This window comes from Orbicella faveolata, unplaced genomic scaffold (assembly GCF_042242905.1).
Source record: "Orbicella faveolata isolate gen_17 unplaced genomic scaffold, um_ofav_v1 contig_36, whole genome shotgun sequence".
Lineage (NCBI taxonomy): Eukaryota > Metazoa > Cnidaria > Anthozoa > Scleractinia > Merulinidae > Orbicella > Orbicella faveolata.
In genome coordinates, this window is record NW_028301565.1 from 11,425,001 (window position 1) to 11,448,730 (window position 23,730).

A 23,730-nucleotide genomic window follows, 5' to 3' on the forward strand; every position below is an offset into this window, starting at 1 on the left:
CCTCTCTTTCTTTTCCACATCATCTTGATGGGATGACAGCAATTTATCCCACTTTTCACTCTCAGCTTTCAACCTAGTAAAGTAAGACATGGTCCACAGTTTGGAACTACAGTAGTTGAGAATGTATTAAAGGTAAAGTGAAGGGTAAAGAGCCATAGAAAACAAGCCGAAGTAAAAGCTGTAGTTGAATAATAGACAAATGAAATCTTGTGAAAGTGACAAGATCTTTGCTTTCAGGATCTAATATTTACATACAGGAAGTTTGACTGGCCTTTAAGTTTTAGTCAGTCCGTGTCTCAGTGAGTAGAAAACCATCTGCACATTTACTGCAAAGCACTTCAGTGTGTAAACTGATGATGAAACATGTAGGTGTACCTTTCAGTAACAGCCAGACGTGATGCTGCTTTCACTTCCAGTTCCTCATTCCTAGGGTTAGGTATTTGCCTGTGTGTTTAAAGAATTGGCATTAAAACATGTCTGAGGATGTTTGCTGGTAAAGGAACTAAAAGAGCTATGCCATGATATATTGGAATCATTTCCTCTGATTTACAAAATTAGTCAAAACGTTTTCAATTAAAGAAACTACACCAAAAAGGTAAGCACAAACCAAAACTGCACAAGGATGTTTAAAACTGACAAACATTGCACTGTCCATGATGGGGCTGTTTAAACTCAAAATATCTCGGGCAGTGAGGTTCTACTATTACATCCTCTTTTCCTTAGATTTAATAAGGGAATCCTTGTTTACAATATTTGCTTCATTAGCATAAGCAATTCAGTTTCTGATGGAACTAGAAATAAAACAGTTCTGAATATTGAAAGGTCATAGTACAATTAACTCTGCCAATGCATTTGAGTGTGATGTATTGAATACTTTTTGTGCAACACGGGTTTAAAAACTCAAAATTTTACAAAGACTGTATGAGCTCTTTAGCGCTTTTGCCACCCAGAAATTTTGCAGTTCTTGAAAGACAATATTTCCTTGAATATTACACCCAAAGAGCTAAAAATTTCACCATGTATTAAGTTTCACTAGCTCTTTAGCTGCCTGGAGTCAATTCATATCTAACATGTTTCCTTCTGTACGCAAAGCCGTAGGCAAATGAGCAAAAATGAACAACAATGTAGTCAGCATGAATCCCCCTACAAGGTTATTACAAAAAGACTAGTTGTCACACAATGTAAACTCAGTCACCACACCTTATCTGTGGACTGCAGTAAACCATCATTATCTCTTTTCTTTCTTTGAGTATAAAGTAAACTAATGGGTCTCTCTACATTTAAGGAAGTTGATTAAGCTAAGGGTCTGCACTTTGTACAGATTTTTACCTGGTTTAAACTAACATATAATATTTCTGGAAAAAATCGACATCTTTGTTCAGGATTACTGACATTAAATAATTTTATCTCTTTCCATAATTCAATGCCCACCCAAGATCAAATTAAAACCGCGCAGGTATTGTTGGTAGTACAGCGCTTTTGCATCTTTACTGCTCATTAGTGCGCTCTCATTTTTGTTTTTGCTCTCAGTTATGGGCCCCTCAGTCAATTATCAGCAATTTATTACTTGTAGAGAACATACAAAGGAGAGCTACTTGTTTTATATTAAGAAATAGTAACCTATTTTATAAGGTTCGTCTAATCAAGCTTAAGTTATTACCGCTTAATTACTGGTTAGAATATCTTGACTTAGTTTTCTTTTTTAAGTGCCTTCATGGGCATATAGATTTCACTCGTGAATGTAGTTATTATTTTTCTTTTCTAAAGGGCAACACGTGCTGTGCTTCATCAGGGCTGCATTTAAAGACTAACGCTTGTCGTACGTCTTCCTTCCAAGACTTTTACTTCAACAGAATAACTTTGATATGGAACAGTTTACCTGAAAATATCAAGGATTCAGACACTATAAGCTCTTTTAAAAGTAAACTTAAGTCATTTTATTTTACTAGACTTTTAAATGTTTTTGATGGTGACAATTTTTGTTCTTTTAAATTAATTTGTCCTAAGTGTCACCGTGTTAATATTTTCTTTGTCTGTACTTGTTACGTTGATTAGTATATTTTAGATTGTATTTGTGTTATTTAGATTATTTGATTTGTAGTTTAGTCGGGTCAGGGAAGGGTTTTTTTGGGATATTTTTAGGGGGTTGGGTGTGGGTGTATTAACCAAGTAGGGGACTTATGTCCTATTGTTAAGCACCTGTACTTGTGCGAATCCATAAATAGATCCCCTTGGGAAATTTAGTGGCCTATACCATACTAAGTTACATGATCTTTTTTTTCAATAAGGGACTCAGGAAGGCTTGACTGAAGTAATATATAGATTTAGGCCAGCCTAAAAGCATAGCTCCTGGGCCGGGTTGTTCAGAACCAAATTAAGCTAACCCAGGAAAAGGTAGAATTTTGATTTGAGTTTTGTAACTTTGCATTGAGGTTTTCTGTATATTGTTTGGCCTTCTGTTTTGAGTTATAATAATCACTATAAGCACAAAACAAAGCAGCAAAAAACATTTCTATAAAAGAAACAGTTATAATTCAGTTAACTTTTAATCCTGGGTTAGCGTTAACCGGCTTCCAAACAATCCTGCCCTGTTTTCAACAAGTTAACCTCAGATGAGCCTGTGATCCAATCAAAAACCAGCACTTGGTCAGTGGTCAACTTCAAAAAAAACATGCGACCTCAATGAGCTATAAACTTGAGCCTGCGATATGGTCACATGATACTGGTCAACGGATACCTTGTTTTGACAGGTGTCAATTGATCATAACATGGATGTCCAATCTCAAAGAAGTACATGGTAAACCAAGGCTGCATGTCTCTGTCAACCTATTATTTTGAGTATGGCCGCCATGTTATGCGACTCTGTCGTTGTCGTTGTCGCCATTGTGCGTACATGCCCACGAGCAATACTGCTAACCATGATAACCATGAGAAAATCAACTCAGGGGTTTCCTTTTCTTTCCTATATGAGTATGGGGCTCTGCTTGGCAGCCCTTCAGGCTCCCGCAGCTCCGCTATTACTATTTGAAGGTCAGTGCAGCCAATCACTTAATGAAAATCACATTCACTTAAAATAACTAGCCCTGGTTGTTTAAAAACCAATCAACCTAATAGAAGACTAAAAGCCAATTGTTGTAAAATAGGTCTTCTTTGCTCATTATTGTGAAGTTTGATATCAGTCACAATGTCATAACTTAACATTAAAAAATATAGTAAGTAAAAGGTCAGAAAAATGAAAAAATACACAAATTCTTTCTATTATGCTTTAGCTTAATCATGTTTTGAACAACCAAGTCTTGGCTCACAGCATCAAAGGAAGAGGTAAAATTTCAGATTTGTCGTGACTTTACTGCAGCCATTTTGGTACCTGACATTTTAATAAAAGTAACTTCATTTCTACTTACTTTAAAATTGTTTTGTCTGGGGGTTTAAATGCTTCATCAACCATATTACTGTCCAGAATGAGTGTTCGCAACTGGCTGAAAACATCTTTTGCTTTGAAAATGAACAAACAAAAGTTAACAAAATTAAACGAGGATGAAAAAAAATTAAATACACTCATTACTAACTCATGTTAGGAAAAATTCGAAACCTGTGAATTTTTAATACATTGAGCAGGCTAGAGGCAATCCTCTTTTTTGCAAGAAGCAAGATGGCAAAACAAAGCGACCTGCATCACTTGAACCTGGACTGCAATAATGGAATTACATACTAGTGTTTCATCAACAGATTGAAATGTTGCAAGCACTTTGCAAATTTAAATTGTCGTCTTTACTTGAGTCTAACTAGCCTACAACCACTGTTGGGCTTAGTACATCTACTCCCCTTGCATGGTTGCCACAGACATTGGTTTTCAAAATTCCCTGACTTTTCCCTGATAAAAGTACAATTTTCCTGACCAAATAAAAATTAACTAAAAAGTGTCAGATATATTTAGTAGCTGCCTCCAGCATCCCTTAGTTCCAATTCGACCAGGAAAGAGGACCTGCATGAAAACCAGCTAGAGCTGATGTGGCTTCCTCTCCAAATAAATATTATAATTTTAACAGCTGTCCTTTCCACCCATCCATATAGGACTGATCAGTTTTCTACAAATTTGCCTTCTCATCAAGGAAAAGCATCATTGAGAGCACAGTGACCTGAAATGTTTCTTCAAACCGTCAAATGGTATTAAATAAATGGTGTTATAATTTAAATTTTCCCTAACTTTTCTTTAAAATGTCAATCCCCTGACTTTTCCCTGACCTTCAATAATTTTTTCCCCTACCATTTTCCTGACTTGTGGCAACCCTGCACTGATGAGATGCAAGCTACCTATGAGCATTTTTCTAGGCTGTCCAAAACAACTCACAGCTACCAATTCAAGAGGGGAATATGTAACACGGGGAACTACTCCTTTGATACTACAGTGAGTTTTGTACTATGTATATGTGCATATTATTAACCCAATGTACCTTCTGCAGTGAAGTTGGGTATGCCATCAACATTGTACTGAGATGAACTATTCTCCAGTTTTTCCAATGCATCCTAATGTGAAGAAATAACAAATAAAAGAAACTTTAAAACATTATTTCCTTGTTATTATTGTTGAAAGTGCCTACATTGAATTATACACAGTTATCCTGTTTGAGTAAACAGGTACATGTACAGAAGTTACTAACCTCAAGACAAACATCAAATAACGTTCTTAGTCTTGCTTCTGGAGGCAAATCAGTGGGAATTTCTTTGTAAAGCTCTGACATACAAAAAGTGAGAAATTTATAATAATATTATAATAAGATGATTAATGACTAAAGGCTGCTGCACATCATCAGCCTGAAGGCCCTTTTTTTGCAACCAATTAATACTACAGGTTCCATTATGGAAGACCTGGAAAAACCTTGAAACTCTTTCTTAGTTACTTGAGATACCTTTCGGATCATTTTCCTCCTCAAAAGTCGTCCTCAGGACCTTTGCAGATTGTTATAATATTTATAAAAAAACGTTTGTAACTGACTATATAGCGTTAAAACTTTGGAGCTTTCGGCTGACAGACTACAGCCTTTGATGGATAAAAATGGAAAAAAAAAATGGAGAAAATGATAACTACAAATAGTTGTATGCAAAAATAGATGGGACTATAAAAGAACACATGTACAGTAAGTGAACGTTTTTTTTACATAAATTTTTAATGTTTTCTCCTGGCTACTGTTCATCTTTTTTCAGTTGTTATAATATTGTTTATCCACATTTGACGGCATTTGAAAGTGTCTGCCATTTAGAATTGAAACTTGTGACATGAGGTTTCTACACAGCCCAGCTGGACCATCCAGCTGCCTAAAACTTGAAGAAGCTTCAAACCACTCAATATTAAATTTTGTTTAACTTGATAAAAAAAGATCAGAAAAATTGTGTGTTCCACCATGTGATGCTTTGTATGTGTCATGTGTTACAGCTGTAACCACTTGTAATTTGTCAAAAGTCTAAGTGTCATACATGTATGTTTGACTGTCCTTCTAGAAATTAGCTCGTCTTAAATTTGGAGAAATATACCAAATACAACTTTCTGTAAGGTTTTTATTTTGCATTAGCCCTTAAATCTTATTCTTTCCATGTAATTTGTTTTGTGATCTAGGATATTTTGTCTTAACTTGAATCAATTTCTACCAAAGATAAATTAAACTTGTGTAGATGCTGTAGCAGGTAAATGTCACAACACATTAAATACAAATTATGGCCACTTCAAGGCCACAATGCTCTGTCCAAATCAAAACATACATTAACCCTCACCTATAGTCATGAGGGGTGACCCATTAACCCCAGAAACTTGGCCATGGTTAACCATGCTCTTGCTTTGTAAATAATGTGAATTGATCTTTACAACAGAAATGCAGAACTGCTGACATAAAACTCCAGTCACCATGGTAACAAGAGGTAAAAACTAACCAGACTTTGCTGAAGGAACAGATGAGAAGACAAGGGACTTGCGTTCCTTTCTCCCGCGGACAAAGCTAGATCTTCTTTTCTTTCGTGCACTCTTTGTTGCACTTCCTTTCTTCTGGGTAACCTGAAAATCATCACAATAAAAACATTATAATTAAAAAATGTAATTGTTATCAACATCAAACTCTATTAAAATGACAGTGGCAGCATCCTACCTTTCGGAATCGGCTTTGTCTTGAGAATTTGAATCCACTTGCTTGCAGACTTGAATCCTTGTTTGAAAAAAAAATAATATCATAAGTTACTGAAACAAATGGCTTGCTTTTTTGATCTACATCCTCATGCTATGGAAACTAAGACCATTCACTTTAATTATGTCCCACTTTTCCCTTGTGAAAACCTTAAGGTTACTCTAGACCTTCAAGGGCTGATTTTGTCCAAAATATTTTTTCGCGCCAAATTCAAAACTACTACTTAATCTAAATTTTCTTAAAAGGATTATTTTAAAAACTTAAAATGCGAACAAGTTATCCACAAAAATGTGATTTTTAAAAACAAGTCAACGATCCACAAGGTGATTGCTGCAGAATTTCCTGCGAATTTGATCACTAATTTCTGATGTGGCAGCCCCAAATATGACAATATCTGAAATCGGCTTGGCTTGCCAATTAGGATTTATTCAAAGGCTATTTCCCCTTTCCTTCTTTTCCATTTATCTGCTAATCTGGTGATTTACAGGCTGCTGAATGTTTCACGGCAGACTTCGCCTTTCCCGATGTAAAATTTCTCGTATTAATATAAATGTTATGGTTTAAATTTATTTTTGTTTAATTTTTTTTACACCAGTTTAAATTTTTCAAACTGGTTCATATTTTTCAAACTTGGTTGAAATTTTCAAACCAGTTTAATTTTCAGTCTAATTTTCAAACAAGCACTTAATTGGAATGATGAGCTTAGATGTTAGGCTAGCAACTTTTTTAGGCCCAACTCAATTGCGCTGGGCACTTTTTTGGCACTTTTTCAAATTTGGAGCACTATTTTACATTTCCAGCATTTCAGCCGCTGCCATCCTAAAGGAGCTCAATGTTCAAACAACGCTACTAAACTAAACTTTAACAGTCACCTGGATCACGCCACCAACTAACGGCAACCACAACTAACTACGGCAACCAATAAACAATGTCCTAAAATATATTTCTAACGACCAAAACAACGGCAACTACCACATAAAGTGCTTCATAGCAACCAGTACGCCACTACAAGTCAAAATATCTCGTCGTGCAGCTTTACTACACCACCACACAACGGCCATTCGCAGGACAACTATCTACACCAAAACAAAACGATCTGACCTGAACTTCAGCTGACTTTGGTCATGGTTCGAATCCCACTTCTGACACCAAAATGTAACGCGCGCGGGCGACAACAACTTCCAGTCAAGGAGTCCAACAGCCAACGGTTTAATTACTCGACTCTCAATGTTTAGCTTACTTGTACATGGCAAGTCTACTAACACACACAGGCCACTCCATAACGTGAGTCCCTTATATACGCTGCATTACGAGTACATTGCGCATCCCGTACTCGCCACATAACCGTCTCTTAGTCTTAGAACTCTTGCGAGTATACATTCAAATACAACCGTTATACATCTTAGCACACGCATCATAGCTCGTGCAATCACTATATCAGTTTCATTACAATATGAAGACATGATTGATCATCGCAGTCATACATATCTTTCTCCACAGTTCCAATATATATTTCATATATTCACTTGACTGTATTCTTCTCCATCTACAGATATATTACGAACTCACAATGTGCTTTTGTTGATTTGCGCTTCATTTTCAGTTTTCCAAGGGCATCTTTTGGAGATCTTTTGTTGAACAGAAAACAAAAGAAACCTTTTGTTTCACAAAACGATGCAGTCACCGAAGCGTGGCATTTGCCACTAGTAGTTTGAACCGATACAAGTTTTATTATTCAAATAATTACGCTAATCTCTAACTGTTGCTTCATTAGCACAAGCAAATAAGGCGCTGAACGGACCAGATTCGAGTTTGTTTTTTCGTGACACTGGTTTAATACAAGGTCAGTCGATTTCTTTTTCTGGTCTATTTCTCCACTTCTTTCAAAAATAAAAGCATCTATTCAAAAAAACTGCGCTGTCAAAGCCGCTAAAAGTAACCATTTAAGTTTGTGTCGTGTCAAAATTCACCTTTGAAGGATTCACTCCAAAAGATGCCACTTGGAAAACTGAGTTTTTTTGCATATGTTATTTCTCCAAAACAAAGCACAAATCAACAAAAACAATTATGCAACGATGCTTTTCATGTCAAAACAAGTCAGTCTGCCAAAAATTAGCTCGACCCTGCAAAAAATAAAAATCAGCCCAAAAAGCGATATACGCCCCTTTTGCGCTAAAGCCTTCACTTTGAATTTATCCCTATCTTCAAATTAAAACACCATAGAGGAAATATGTCATTGCTATTTTTGATCAAGAACTCTTTAAAAGAACATAAAATACCATAGTTTGAATCAATAGCTAGCCCTACCTCTGGTATCTCTTCAACTGCTTTGGATCTTTTTCTGAGTGCAAAGAAACTACAGTTAAGTAAACATGGTACTTCTTTCACATCTAAATACTCAAGATGATTTCAGCTAATGTAACTAGTGGGTTAATTACTTCTGCCACTGGCTTCAGAGTTTAGGTGTACACACTACATGTTAGCAGTAATTAACAACGGTCTGTAGACTGTACAGAATAATATTGTTTTGTCTGCACGGGGCCCTGCTGATTGCTTGATCCAAAATTGTTTTTGCAGCCAGATACAAAGTGTCAGAGTTACTTTGTTGCTGTGTATAAAGCTCTTTTTATTACTGGAACAGATGTTTCAGTCGAGTTGAGAATAGTTTGTTCAAGAAATTATTACTTTGGTCACTGTTGCGTTCTTTACCGTGCACTGGTTTCGGTGATTTATTTTTGTTGCATGTTTGTTGCACTGTTGGAGTCAATGAAAAATGAGAATATTTAGCAGACCATCAAAATTTTCTGTTCCAAAAGTTAATAATCCCACTGCTGGAACATGATGTCCCCATTTAGTGGTTATTTACTGCTATTTTAGTTCGACACTTAAATAAAGGTATTCATTTCATTCATTCATTCTTAGACACCCCAGGGTACAAGGGTGATGACAACAGAGTAGGATGAGAGTAGATACAGGAATGAAAAGAATGAATAGTTTACCTGCGACTCTTTGTCTCCTGTTAACAACTCTTATGTGAACTTACGGGGAAACCGTTATCCACATGTCCAGCAAAAGCACTAAATTTGTTGCTAGGCATTTGCTCTTTGCAAAACTTTATTTGGCTTTTACATACATGTAAGCTTACATGTATTAATGGACAAGGGAGGCAACTCCTTATGCAAACATTTTGAACCCAAACCAAAAACTCACTTGAATCTTCAAATTTCCTCACTGATCATGCGGTGAAAAGCAATGCAAAAAAAAAACTTTGAAAAAGACACTACAATTCTATGACTGTCGTGAGATTATTAAAAAAAGTTGAATAAAAATCAACAAAGTTATAAAAAAGTCTCTCAACTTCATGCGATTCAATTCAGTTACTTTCAAATTTATTTTGTTTCACCAACTTAAATTGTGTTTAATATTTCTTTTGTAATTTATGTAATTTATGTTAGTGTAGTTATGTTATTACATTTCTCTGGTTTCATGGATGCAGTCGTTCTTTTCATTCATTTCATTTCAAGGACCTCATATATGGTCAAAACTAGATAATAAATTGAAAGGCTCCTCAAATATTGAATCTTTTAAAAAGAACATTAGGTAAAAGGACATAATGTCACTCTTAAACAACAACAATAGCTGCTGTAACCTTTGCAATTCTTAGAGACTACCTCTTATATACCCACTGTTTTATTGTACAATATATATAACATGCTGCATATTTTAATTGTATATACATTTTTATTATTTAATATATTCCTTATTTGTAAATAATTTTAATTTTTTTTTGTTGTGTCCCCAATTAGCTGTGAAAACTAAATACATTGACACATTAATAAAGCTTTTACTTACTTTACTTACTCACTCCTACATTCACTCTCATCCTATCTACGTCACTCGATTGTGGGATAAGGGGTGGCAAACGTTGCTGGCCGTCTTTGCAAGTTCTTTTTCCCTCCAAGCACCAACCCTATTATTAAATTATTATTATTTTAACCCTAAGATAGCTTGCTTATGGGCTCCCTCCTTCCTGGGCTGGTGACTGGTTAACATTCCTTATAATATAAGCTTACATGACTGTTTAATGCTGGTTCCCCAACACAATTTTATATACTGTATAAAGTACAAGAGTGAAGGAAAAGGCTCCATTATCCTGTGCTTGTTTCACGAAGGTTGGTAGATTCCTTCATAATCCGACGAACGAAAAGACTGTGTTACTGTAATGTAAACAAGTTATAAACTTACCTTGCCGCAGACCTTGTTGCAGACGCCATCTTGAATTTAGCGCTAAAAGAACAACGTTGTGCGTATTGCGCACGTCAAGAAATCGATTTCCGCTAGAGAGGACTGGGAGCGGGTCTTGTTTCCGGGTCGCATGAGAAACGAGGAAGGTGTTTAGCTTTAGCGTTTTAGCCCGTTTGTTTCCGTTCTTTATGCAAGCCTTGAGCTTAGCATTAGATTGAAACCAATGGCTTGGTCTTGGATGAGTTCTGATCTAGCTATGTGATCGGTTCGAGTTGACTATTCGGATTAGAAAATGGCATATGTGGTTACACCATTTGAGCCGAAGGCAGCTCTGTTGTAAGCCCAGCTATGGGTCAACAGCAAGTTAAAGCTCTTGCGAAGTCTGGAAAAGGGATTAAGTCATCTCTAAGGAATAAAGACGCTGAAAAACCTGAATTTCATACTGCACCAGGTACGAGAAATAGCGGCCATAATACTGTTTTTCATTTCTAAATCGGATGTTGTTGATATCTGTTAAACCACACATTAACGTGTTATGTGTTGGAGCTGTTGAAGTACATGTAGTTTGTAGTGGAATTTGGTCAAATATTTCCTGGTTGCATACCAGTTAGGTTAAGACGGATCGGGTTGTTGAATTGCTCACAAAGAAAGCTTAATAATCTCCTATGAAAATTGAGATCGATTGGCAGAAAAAGAAATTTTCAAAGTGGAATGCATTTGAGAAATCTACAACGGGATCATAATTTGGCAAGTAGATGTACATTACAATTTCAATGGTTAACCAAGCAGCTTGCGTCGGCCGTAATTTCTCGAAAACTTTATCCGCACAAATCTTTAACTCGAAGCGACATTAATTCAAGAAAAACATTTCCCTGATCTCGATCGATTATATGGGTAATTTGCATCTCTAATTTCTGACCTTATTGAGTGGTCATGCATGCTTCATGTTGTGAAAACACCACATTGAAGGATTGAAAATTAATCAGCAGATAAATACATACCAAGCAGGAAGCTAAGTCAAAAGTTACACCTTTAGCCAGTGGTAATTGTTGTATAAATAGTGATCTTTGTTTTGTATTTTCCGGAATGAAAGCAATATTCTTCAGGCCAGTTGTAATACCCTCTTTCTGTTCATTGAATTCAATATCACGGTTATCACCACTGCTGTCTATGTAACATCAAACATCAACATATTGTTATTTATATACCTAAGATATGGACATAAGTGGACAGCTCTGTAGCCAGAGTCGTTTTCCACTGTGTAAAATAACAGTATTTGCTCTACACATTTTGAAATCTTATTGGAATAAGCATATTATGAGTGGTTCTGTCTATTAAACTTAAAACACTTGTATGTTAAGTATGCTGAATGAGCTGGATGGTTACGAGTGTCATATTTCCCTTTTTCCTTGTATATGTGATACACATGGACAGGTTGTGTGCATTCTTCCAATTCAAGAATGATGGCATTGTATATTTACAAGCAAGTTAAATTTTATCCAGGCTTATGCAGAAATTTATATCCTGCAACTGTCTATAAATTGGGCTAAGATAAAGTAATGCATCTTTGAAAAATGATGCTTTTTTTTCATGGATAAGTAACAATGGCAAGTAAACACATACGTTGGGAAAATCAATCTGATCATTCTTACTGTTTTATTATCCAAGATCTTTCAAGGCGGCCTTTGCCAGAAACGCCATTAGACCAGCTTCCTGGGGAATGGAACTCCAAAGATGATCTTCTAAATGATGCAGACAACCAAGATAAATCAATTTTTGTGGCAATTCATGACTTTCAAGCTGCTGGCAATAATCAGTTGAGCATTCGAACCGGGGAAGAGGTAGCTATTTTGCGCTACAATGACACTGAAGAGTGGTGTGAGGGTCAGGCAAGAAATGGAAACATTGGGTGGTTGCCAAGTAGCTATGTCAAACCAGTCAACAGCCTGGAAAAACATTCTTGGTATCATGGAACTATAGCACGTAATGTTGCAGAATACCTGCTAAGCAGTGGAATTAATGGTAGTTTTCTTGTTCGTGAAAGCGAAAGTAGTCCAGGACAGTTATCCATCTCACTACGGTTTGATTCACGGGTGTATCATTACAGAGTTAGCAATGCGCCTGATGGCAAAATGTATGTCTCCAATGAAAACAGATTTAGCACAATTGCTGAACTTATTCACCATCATTCCGTGCACGCGGATGGACTCGTAACAACTCTTCATTATCCAGCAGCAAAGACTGACAAACCAGCAGTGTACAGCTTTTCTCCTGAGCCAGATGAATGGGAGATACCAAGAACAGAAATTGCTATGAAGCATCGGCTGGGTGGGGGTCAATATGGGGAAGTTTATGAGGGAGTGTGGAAGAAGTATGATAGGCAAGTGGCTGTGAAGACTTTAAGGGTGGGTAAACTCTGTGCTATGGATTAGAATTTACCAATTACATGCCTCTCTTCTACCGGTTAATATATTCATGTTGATCTCTTGTACTTGTTTCTTCAAAGCAGAATTAAGCTCCAGGAGTAGCTTTGACTTAACATTCAGTTGAAGAAGTTCTCATACTTACTCAGTTTCTCCATTTTTTATTATCATCTTTGGACAATGCCGAACCAAGAATACTTTAAAATATCAAAATAACTTAATGCAGGATTAGTGTTTATTGGCTTTGAACAACCATGCCCTTGATACAAATGAACTTTCTTATCTGATGTCACTATGCACATACGTGTAGGACACTGATAATTACCCACAAATAGGATATCAAGCAGTTTTCAATTGAGTGTCGTAAGACCAAAACCAAACCAGTTATTACCAATTATTAGACTACTCAGCCAATCTCAAACGGTAGTAAAACCAAAGTAATTGCCTGATTACTTTTGATGCTCAACTGAAAACCACTCTATACACAGCATAAATGCATTTACTATTCTGATCACATGCACCAGAGCACTAAACTTCACCTTGACTTTAAACTGACCAATGACTGTTTAGAATGACTGAACTGGCAAATAAATGAGAGAACAAAACTTAAGAATCAGAACATTTAAATTAGCTAATGGAGAAAAAAGGCAGTTGGACAGAGGGATGAATCAATGAACTAAGAAAGAAACAAATGTATGAATGAGATTTGCTTTCTCATGTTATTACAGAATATTTTGCTCTGAAATGACTGAAACAATAGCAAGGTGGTGAACTGCTGTTGAACTTTACATATACCATGCCAGTAGTTTGTAACCTTAAAAGAGACTGACATCTGTTATGTCCACACTATGTCAAAGCTATCTTGTGTCTTAAATTTCCTGCAAAACCATTTTATTATTTTTTAAATACGAATCACTAATGACAAGTAATGATTTGAACTTGAGGAACATCTTTTTGATGTATTGTGTTAGTTACAATTTGCAGAGTCTAAGCATTAATAACTATTTTGTATTGAATGTGATAATGTATTCTAGGAAGAAACAATGGAGGTAGATGAATTCTTAAAAGAAGCTTCAGTCATGAAGGAAATCAAGCATCCACGACTGGTGCAGCTCTTAGGTGTCTGCACAAGGGAGCCGCCATTCTACATCATCACAGAATTCATGCCTCATGGTAACCTGTTGGACTATTTACGGAGTTCTGCCAGCAAGGGTTTGAATGCGATCACCTTGATGTACATGGCAACACAAGTGGCAGAAGCCATGTCTTATTTAGAATCAATGAACTTTATTCACAGGTTAGATCTTATCTCACACTACATGTACATGTATATTAAATACACTGTAGCTGATTGTGATAGCAACAGACAGGAAGCACTACCCACATCTGGGTAGTGCTTCTTTGTATGAAGAAGGTAATGATCCAGATGTGTTCAGAAGGGGGTTGATGGGGAATGGGGTTGAGTAAAGATTGACCTGACCTTCCTTAAAATGGTGAGGAAGGGCCAAAGATTTTGACCGTTTGGTTACTATGTACATTCATCTGACATAAAAGAGTACTAGTCTCCTTCCATAGATAAATCTGCCAGTGCAGGGTTGTTTCAAAGTTGTGGAGAAGGCAGCTTTATTTGATTGAGTAGGTGAATAATGTTGCCACATTGTGGAAAAAAATCAGAAGAATATTCCAACAAAGTAACTGGCCAAGTTCATGAAGTCAGTCAGCTAGTTTTCACAACCCTGTGCTGGTATAGAATGATTTGATCAAATTGTAGATATGGATAAGGGACTGAGCTCAAGCTAAGGGATGTGCCTCCTGCTGGGAGGTAATCCTATTTAAAAAGGATGGGCTTGCTTGTTGTACTTTTAGGGGTTGAAAAAGTGGTTTTTGTACCTCCTTGAGTGTTCAGCCTCTCTTTTAGGGTATTGAGCCAAAACAAAATATATGACAGGAGAGCATCAGTTAATGTGTTGTTGTCGGTATCTCTTAGGGGTGAAAACAAAACAGGATCTTGGTGCCTTTAGGGGTTCTGTTCAAAATTTCAGACAAGCACCCATGTCCTTTTTATATTGGGAGTCTCCCCCAGGTGTGCCTCACACCTAAATGTAACTGACACTGCAAATAGTAATGAGTTTGCTTGATGAACACAATGTGACTATTCTTTTTCCAAAAGGGATCTTGCTGCCAGGAACTGTCTTGTAGGGGAGAACAACCTTGTAAAGGTTGCAGACTTTGGTTTGTCAAGACTTGTGACATATGACATCTACACTGCCCATGAAGGTGCAAAGTTTCCAATCAAGTGGACTGCACCTGAAGCCCTGGCCTACAACACATTTTCAATCAAGTCTGATGTGTGGGGTATGTTATACCCATACAAATAATTTTTAAGATAAAACTTTCATTTTTGAGAACTTGTAACAAATTGTGATTAGTGGTGTATGTGTGGTTTCTTTGTAACAGGTGTTCTAACAATGACATTGCTTGTCTATGATGTCTCTAACTCTTATAGTCTGTGTTCTTAGTTTGGCACTGTGCCTTTTCTTTTTGCCACAAATTGGCATCTTCTTATCAGAAACTTTGAGGCACTTGTTGGAAACAGCAATATTGATATCTCCTCTCACAAATTTCATTGCGTTCGACGAAGTGGAACGCAAACCTAATTTGACCTGTGGCTTTTCAGAATTGGTCTCCCTGTGCACGGTTCTAGGCTGAAAAAAAACACATTCCTGTAAGGACACCAAAATGGCCACCCTGCTTGATTTTTGCAGGGGCATGTCACGGCCAGTAAACTGGTACCGTTTAATGCTAAGACATGTGATAAGACATGTGGCGAACATGTGAGTATGTGAGCAGGCCATGTGAGCTCATCTTTCCGATGGATCTTTTTTAACTTCTTTCCATTCAGTCGCTGTACGCCTCGCTATTATGTGCTCTCAGCGTTAGATTTTGGCAAATTTAAACGCTTCAACGGCAGCATTTATCGCAATCTGAGGGAATTGTTCTTGTTTATTAACACGACTTGGCTCTGGGATGATAACCATGGGAACAGCTACATTTTGATTGCATTTGTTGATTAGTTCCAGTCGCGACAGATAGCTCAGTCTTTATCCAGTCGAAATTTTATTGTTTGGAATCGGTGGAAAAGTACTCTGAAGGCAAGATCCATAAGACTACTTTATTCATCAGGAGAAATAATCGAATTAGTCACGAAATGAGCACGTGACTGCAAATGTTAGCTTAGATTAATGTACGTAATTTAAATATTCTATGAAACTTGAGAGACTACAGAAACTGGCAGCATCACGCAACATATCAACAAATCGTGACCTCTTCACTAGCATGGACTTTGACGCTATGCATATCTGACTGTAAAACCTCAGTTGCTGCTGAAAAATGTTGATTTTAGCAATAGACAAAGGTTGAAAATCAGCTAGTGAAATCATATATTTACGATATATAATTATATATTAAAGTGAGAGCATTGAACGCACTCTCATAATCTCTGATTACTACTAGTTTTAAGCTCTTGTATTGTCACAGATGTTTAGTAAGATCATGCCATGCATTAGTGAAATAATAATTGTACGCCACAAAGATTGAAAAAGTTGGTAAACACTTTGTAATGACCTTGCTTTTTTGTTCAACAGCATTTGGAATACTCTTGTGGGAGCTTGCGACATATGGAATGTCCCCTTATCCAGGAATTGATCTGTCGCAAGTTTATGAAATGTTGGAGTCAGGCTACAGAATGCCATGCCCAGAAGGCTGCCCTCAAGAGGTTTATGACATGATGAAGAAATGTGAGTTAATTTCCATCACAGTTGAGTACAAAAATGTTTTATGTGGTCACTGGTAGGGGTTGATGCTCCTAAAATCAAGCTTTATGCTTTTTAGTGTCCCCCCCCCCCCCCCCCCCAAAAGACTATGGTGCAGTGGTCAGTGTTCCAAATTTTGGGTTTCATAGTACTTGTTTAAAGGACCATTCCAATTATTTGATTTGCCAGTTTGCTGGTGAACTGATTATTTCATCTCTTAGAAGGACAGTAGGTAATCTACTGTCTGTAATGTTGTCATAAAACACACAGGGCTGTCATTAAGGGCTGTAACCCGTAACATCTGTGACAGCTGAGTGTGCTTGATTTTCCCAGGATGCTACATGTACGGGTGAAATTGCCTGTTGTTGATAGAATTCACCCACAAAGTGACAAGTTTGCCACAGTTGTGGAGAACAAGGCTACAGTTGACTCAAAACGTAATGACAGCACTGACATGTACATTAAAAAATTATATTATATATGTAAAAGCGTTCTTGGTGAACGTTTGCTTTTTTTGGTTTATGAGCTATTGTAGTAGGTAGATTGTTACTTTTTACCTGTAGTTGTCAATATAAATAACTGCAATAAAAAATCATTTCTAGGCTGGAGCTGGGATGCACAAGATCGACCAACATTTTCAGAGATCCACAAGTGGTTGAATAGTGTCTTCTCAGCCAGTAGTGTTGAAGAAGGTACGTGTAGTGTATGAACAGAGAAGTATTCATGAATTGTACAGAACCTGCTGTGTAGTGACAGCTTGGAAGTGAAATCAATGTCGTAATTAATTATTTCCCCAAAGTTGATTAAGGTGACTTAATTGCTGCAGAGCTTGAATTTCGAAAGCTGGAATTTTCAGGGTTAACTCTCTGTTGGGGCAAAAAAGTAAATGAAAGACAAAGGGGTGTCATTCAAACTGTAAATTAACTGTCAGGGTCAAAAGGCAGTTACTTTACCTTTGTCCACTTAAAATAGATAATTAACAATGAAGACACTTTTAGTCAACATCCTACACTTCAATTTTCAATTGTGATTTTCTCTAAAATGGTATGCATGAACGGAGCAAGCATTATGGTTTTAGGTGTAGCCTGAAATATTTGATGTCTGTTGATGTACTCTCAATTACATGTAATCCTCCCTGATAGAAGCATTTGAGATTTGACAGACAAAACCCATACTGCTGATGCAGCCACACCACTGTAGAGGCTCATATAGCTACCTTGTCCCTGGGGGACTCCTATATGACAAGGTCGGGGATGCTCATTGGAAAATTTGAATTAAACCCCTAATGGAGGCCAATCTGGGCGTGGCTCGAGCTTTATTTGACCCCTAAAAGAGACCTCTTAAAACAGAATAGGCTTGATTACCAGCTGCTGTTCAGGAAAGGAGCCCACACTAGCAGACAGGACTTGAGAAATTTTCAGAAGTCAAGACTAAAAATGGAAAATATAAGAGTGTTTTTTTATTATTTCTTCGAGTGCACCCTACAGGATACTTTGACAGTTTAAAATGGTGGCATTTCATCAACAACACCCTAAGTGTGACCAGAATCCTTGATTTGCACCCCAACCTTTTCATAGAGGAGTTCCCCCCCACGCTGGTACCTGTTCTGATAACTTGTTAGTTGCATGTGAAAATGAACAACCAGGGAACAAATCAATCAGAATTACTATGCGAATGTATGGAATTAATACTGACAGAATTTTCCACATTGAAACTTGTGCTTCTCTCTCATGGGCAACAGTTGAATGGTCAAGGAGAGAGATAGAGAGGTTTGCTCACTTGCTGTATGCTTCGTGTATATTGAATGTTGCATGGTGCATTGAATGTGTCGTTTCCAAAAAATATTGATACTCCCACGGAAGGTTGATGGGTTTGGAATCCCTCTTCCACCCCTTTGGAAATACCAGTTTAGCTTCATACTTACTGGTACATCAAGAAATTTTGGCATCAGAGACTCCCACCCAAGCCCTGTCATAGTCAGGAATATTGAATCCCAGTGTGAAACTGGTGGCAAATTTACTGTAGGAGGCAAAATTGCCAGCTTCTGAGATGTTTGACAGGGTTGCCCACCCCCTTGGAATTTTCAGTGACTACCTCTGAGGGAGAGTGTGGATATTTTTAGAACAGTATAATAGAGAAGTTTAGCAATTTATCATTAGTATTGAGTTTGGTTTATGATGTCATTCATTTCTCAGAAGTGGAAAAAGCTCTGGAAAAGCAAAAAACCAAAAAGGACAAAGGAAAGAAAAGCAAGAAGAAAGGAGAAACGAACAATTCTTTGTCAGTTGAAGAAAAAAAGAAGACAGATGATTGTCATAAAACAAAGTCAAAAACCTCCACTTCGAAAAAACTTGCCAACTCACTTAATCCATCAGGGCCTCCTCCAGAACCCCCAGCAAGGCCAACACCGAAGGAACAAAGCTTGGATGAAGAAGCTGAAAAACAACCCTCACATCCTTTAGTGCCAAATGTTATGCCTAATTTGGTGGAAGAACTGGGTAAAAAGTCTGGAACTTTCAAAAAGGTATCTGACAAAGGAAATGTTCCAAGTAACAAACAGGATGTAAAGGATGTACCTCCTAGATTTACTCCAGAGAACCTCCACAAGCGACCACCAGCACCTCTGCCTTCAAACTGTCATCAACAACAGAAACCAGAACAGTCACAACGTCCTCTGTCACCTACAAGGCAAGAAAATGGAACAAAGCATTTTCCAATGATACCTTCTCAAGCTCCACGAAAAAACTCAGCCCCACAGAGTCAAAACAAACCACTTCCAGCACCACCCCGTCAGATTTTGCAAAAGTCTTTATCAAATCCACTACAACCCCGTCCTTCTCCTAATAAACAACAATCTGGACTACCTTTTCAGGATGAGGCACCCAAAGAACAGGAACAACAGGATACCCCATTGTCAAAGAAATCCAAACCAGTTAAAGCTGTAGGAAGACCGAGTTCTGCACAAACAAAGTCTTCGGATAGTGCAAATCCAGAAAAACCAAGAAGTCCTGTGCCACGGCCTCGAAACAGACCTCCACCACCCCCACCACCAGCTCCATTAAAAGACACTGGGAAGTCAACATCAAATTCAAGCTTGTCTTCTGGTGATGTAAATTTCTCTGAATCGTCTTCTGATGGCCAGGGCCCATCTGCCAAACCTCGCCCAGTGCCACGTACCAGGCAGAGAGCAGAGCAGCAGTTGACCAGTGTTGATCAGGAGCAGGGACCTCTGTCACCAGCTGGAAAGGAATCTAACAATGCCAGGCAGCCCCCTGTCAAGGCAAGACCAGCTCATCCTCCTCCCTCAATTCCAGGTGGTAAGAAACCTGGCAGCAGCAATTCTGTGACTTCAAGCCACCAGCAGGTCAATACATCGGGAACAAAACCAACTTCACCTGCTCCTAGACCAACTCACACTAAACCAAAACCTCCAGTTAAACCAAACATTGCCAGGAAACCTAAAATTGCCCCACCTAGTTCAGAACCTGACCCTAATCTTCCACCCCAGGTGAATGAAATATTGCAGCTCTCTCATCAGGGACAAACTAAGGTCATGGAAATTCTTTCTCTAACTGATGCTCGAGTAATGGATGATTCACAGAACAATCTCCTTGAGGTAATTGATGAACTTAAGAGAATCTCCCTTGAAGTGCTAGAGACATCCTCAAGCTTAACAGACTCACTAGGACCGCAGGCACGGTTTAGAGTGCGTCGGACTGTAACAGATCTTGAGAATAAATACAGTGACATGCAGGGTGTGGTTGAAACTGTGGGACCAAACCCCAATGCGGTTGATATGGAAAGAATTGGAAAGGTTGTGAACAGTTTTTCTGGTGCATTAGATTGTGTGTGCACTACTGTAAGAGCTACTGTTTCTTGACGTCTTGGTATTTTGTCTGGATGTTGGATATCCATGTTACGTGCATTAATGAAAGAAGTACTTTAGACTTCTAAGAGAACTGAGGTTAGCTTTTAAGTATGCATGGTACATGGTTCAGAATGTTGCATAACAAAATGTTGAATACTTAGTTAATGATCAGCAGTGAGTTGATGAGAGTAACTTGTTAAACTGTCATATTGAATTTGGAAAGCGGTTGTTTTAAGGTGTTTTGGAAAGCCACTGTTTTTGCTTGATAAGAACAAAAACTCTTTGCCCCAGCCTGCTCACAGCACTTCAATCGGAAAGAAAGAAGGAAAGGAAAAAAGGAACAGGGTTCGTACCCTTTTTCAGAAACAAATTTCCAGGACTTTTCCAGGACTTTTCCTGGACTTTTCCAGGACTCAGATTGATTTTTCCAGGACTCTAAAATTTACATTAGCCCTTTCACTCCCAAGATCTCAATTTTAATTCTCCTTGCTGTGTGCCATACATTTCATATTTTTTTTACTTGAGTTTAACAGATTTCCAGCACTTTCCAGGACCAGTAGCCCTTTTCCAGGACTTTCCAGTCCTGGAAAATGCCACAGTAAAATTCCAGGACTTTCCAGGTTTTCCAGGACCTGTATGAACCCTGAGGAAGTAGAGCCCCTTTCCTCTCCTTTCCCCAGCAAATTGCCTGTTGCCTTTGCCTTTGCTAAAGTTCAAAATGGTACGTTTCCAAATTTGCTACAGTGGTTTATTTACTTTCATTAGCTCAGAGTTGATCAAATTGTTAAAAGTGTTGTACTTGAATTGTGAAGAATTGCAGAAATGAATATTATAAAAGCAATTCATTTCTTTTTATTGGACCACTGCTTCCAATTCCTAACTGCTTGCAAGACCACAAGCTTATTTGCAACACTGATGTGACAACTTGATATACACTGCACATCACACAGTACATGTGCCTAAATGCCACCTTAACTCACGTTATGCAGAACTAGTGATCATTTGCTACAGGAGCTTGGCAACAGCTCGTTTTCTGGCAATATTGTTATACTGAAAATGTGAGAATAAAACAATAGGGTTATAGAGCCATTGGTGGATCCATTCAAGGAATGCTTGTGGTTGGAAATGTGGAAAGGTTTGAATTGCTGAATAGAACTGAAGTTTTCACTTTGGAGAAAATTACCTTTCTTGGGAAATATACATTCCAGTCACTTACACATACGACTACATGTATCTGGGGGTATCCTTGATCCCCCATCTAGTTAAGCTGCACATTGGAACTGTCATGTGCAGAAATTCTCATTATTACAGTAGTGATTTTAAAAACATTATTTTCACTTCCTTGCATCAGTGGTAGTATTGCAACCAGAATTTTAGTTGTTTTCGTTTCCCCTGGTCCAGTACAACAGAAAACATAGATTTACTGGTCATACATGTTGGAAACCAGTAAGGGTTTGGTCAGGATTAAAAGAAAGGGCAATGTTTTAAGCTCATGTTCATAAATGTATCAACTGGTTACTTTATTTCAAGATACTGATTCTAATATATAATGAACATGTACATCTTATCTCAGACACTGGTTTATCAGTGCCCAATAATTTTTTGTAATATTAAGGATAGGGCAAGCAAGAATAGGTAAAGGACTTACAACAAATAATGTAAAAAGGTCTCCTGACCCTCACATTCAGGGACAAAATTTACTTGGAAAAAATGAAAACTTTTGTTTGTAAATAATTTCAATTCACTTTTTCCAGAATTACCTCGACTTACAGAATAAATAGTATTAGAAGACGTTGTAGATTCACTTTTCAGAATACAACTCATCAGGCGGTTCATAAAAGTTACTATACTCTTTATAGAAACAGAGTATTTGCTATTTTTTATTCCCATGAAAAATTTATTATTTCTGAAAACATGCTGCACCACAGTAAAACGCCATATAAACCTGTTAAGTGAGATTATTTGAGAGAAAAGGAAAATGCCTGGTTATAATTTGGCAGGAACATTGATGGAGTTTGCACTGGGTTATGCATGATTGATGTTGCAAGGAAGGGTGATTGAAACAGTTAACCCTTGAAGTCCCCGATACACGACAAGGAACTCGAGGAAGAATCAAATCAAGTTGTTTGTGTATTGAAAGCTTTTGGATTATTAATATTTAAGATAGATTTTTAGAATTATTTTTACATCAAAATTTTTGTGAAGTATTAAAGCAAGCCTACTGAAAATTACATTGTAAAAAGATATTGTCAATAATTATCAGTACAACTGTTATTATATTCTGAATTTTGGTTTATTTGTTTGCTATGAGTTGAATGAGTCCACAAGTCATGAGCATTTGAGTCACTGTTCAATCAGCACTCCAGTTCTCCTCATTAGAGTCTAATTAAAGCTCAGGTTGGCCCGTTAGCAGATTATGTTAACACTCCATAATGGTAATGGTAACATGATGTAGAATATTAATTAGTATTTATCATTTTTTTATAATTATTATTAGTAGTATTCATCATATTACTCATTAACTCGGGACTCATTTTAAGTTATAAATATTTTTGACTCATACATGTAGATACTATACTTTTGAAGCTGCCACAAAACTTCCCAATCCCTCAGGTATATTCTCTAACGATAATGACCAACCCTGACCCTAGGGCATACATGACAAATGACCCTATGTTTTTTTGTCATCAAATACCAGTAGCTGCAAATCAAATTAAGACTCTGTTACTTCTATTTTTTTTTTTTTGAAAAATTTCAGTCCATAACAACATACACCCTCTTGTGTAATATATTTTTCTTCATTCATCAAAATGTTTTATTATTTGTTTAAAGTTGAACCTGCTATCTTGAACTCAGCCTCAACAGAACCCAATAAGTAATTAAAGAAGGCAGGGGTTTAAGACTGCCTCAAAATGCTTATCCAAGGGAAATAGATTAGAGATCACGATAGTAGGGAGTTCCAAATTATAGCGTTTGAGGTAACAAGGTTGAACTGTAACAGTTATTTGTTAAGTAAGGATATTAACTGACTTAAGAAAAATATCAAGTTTGATGTTAAAAATAATATTCTGCATTATCTTATTTTTGAGAATTATTGAAAATCTCCTACCAATAATATTGTGGTTAATTATTGCAGTTAGGAAGTTATACAAGATGTACATCACAATTAAAGACTTTCACAAAACGTTTGTAATCTGAGAACACTTGTC

The 23,730-nt window shown here is 37.3% G+C and overlaps 2 protein-coding genes across 2 annotated transcripts in view; one reads left to right on the forward strand and one right to left on the reverse strand.

The window, feature by feature from the left end:
- Positions 1-10,512, reverse strand: part of LOC110042972 (uncharacterized) — a 12,887-nt gene extending 2,375 nt beyond the window's left edge. The window contains exons 1-9 of the mRNA XM_089274901.1: positions 10,419-10,512; positions 8,481-8,514; positions 6,138-6,194; positions 5,926-6,046; positions 4,662-4,735; positions 4,455-4,527; positions 3,405-3,495; positions 376-444; positions 2-73 (exon numbers count right to left, since the gene is read on the reverse strand). Coding sequence (XP_089131027.1) covers positions 2-73; positions 376-444; positions 3,405-3,495; positions 4,455-4,527; positions 4,662-4,735; positions 5,926-6,046; positions 6,138-6,194; positions 8,481-8,514; positions 10,419-10,447 — 620 coding nt within the window. The 5' untranslated portion in view covers positions 10,448-10,512. The remainder of the gene's footprint in view (position 1; positions 74-375; positions 445-3,404; positions 3,496-4,454; positions 4,528-4,661; positions 4,736-5,925; positions 6,047-6,137; positions 6,195-8,480; positions 8,515-10,418) is intronic.
- Positions 10,513-10,546: 34 nt separating this feature from the next.
- LOC110042973 (uncharacterized) lies at positions 10,547-23,722 on the forward strand. The gene is made up of 7 exons (XM_020748361.2): positions 10,547-10,869; positions 12,087-12,823; positions 13,876-14,138; positions 15,012-15,196; positions 16,486-16,638; positions 17,256-17,345; positions 18,849-23,722. Exons 1-7 carry the CDS (start codon positions 10,767-10,769, stop codon positions 20,531-20,533), a joined length of 3,216 nt encoding a protein of 1,071 aa, XP_020604020.2. The 5' UTR covers positions 10,547-10,766; the 3' UTR covers positions 20,534-23,722.
- Positions 23,723-23,730: the final 8 nt, after the last annotated feature.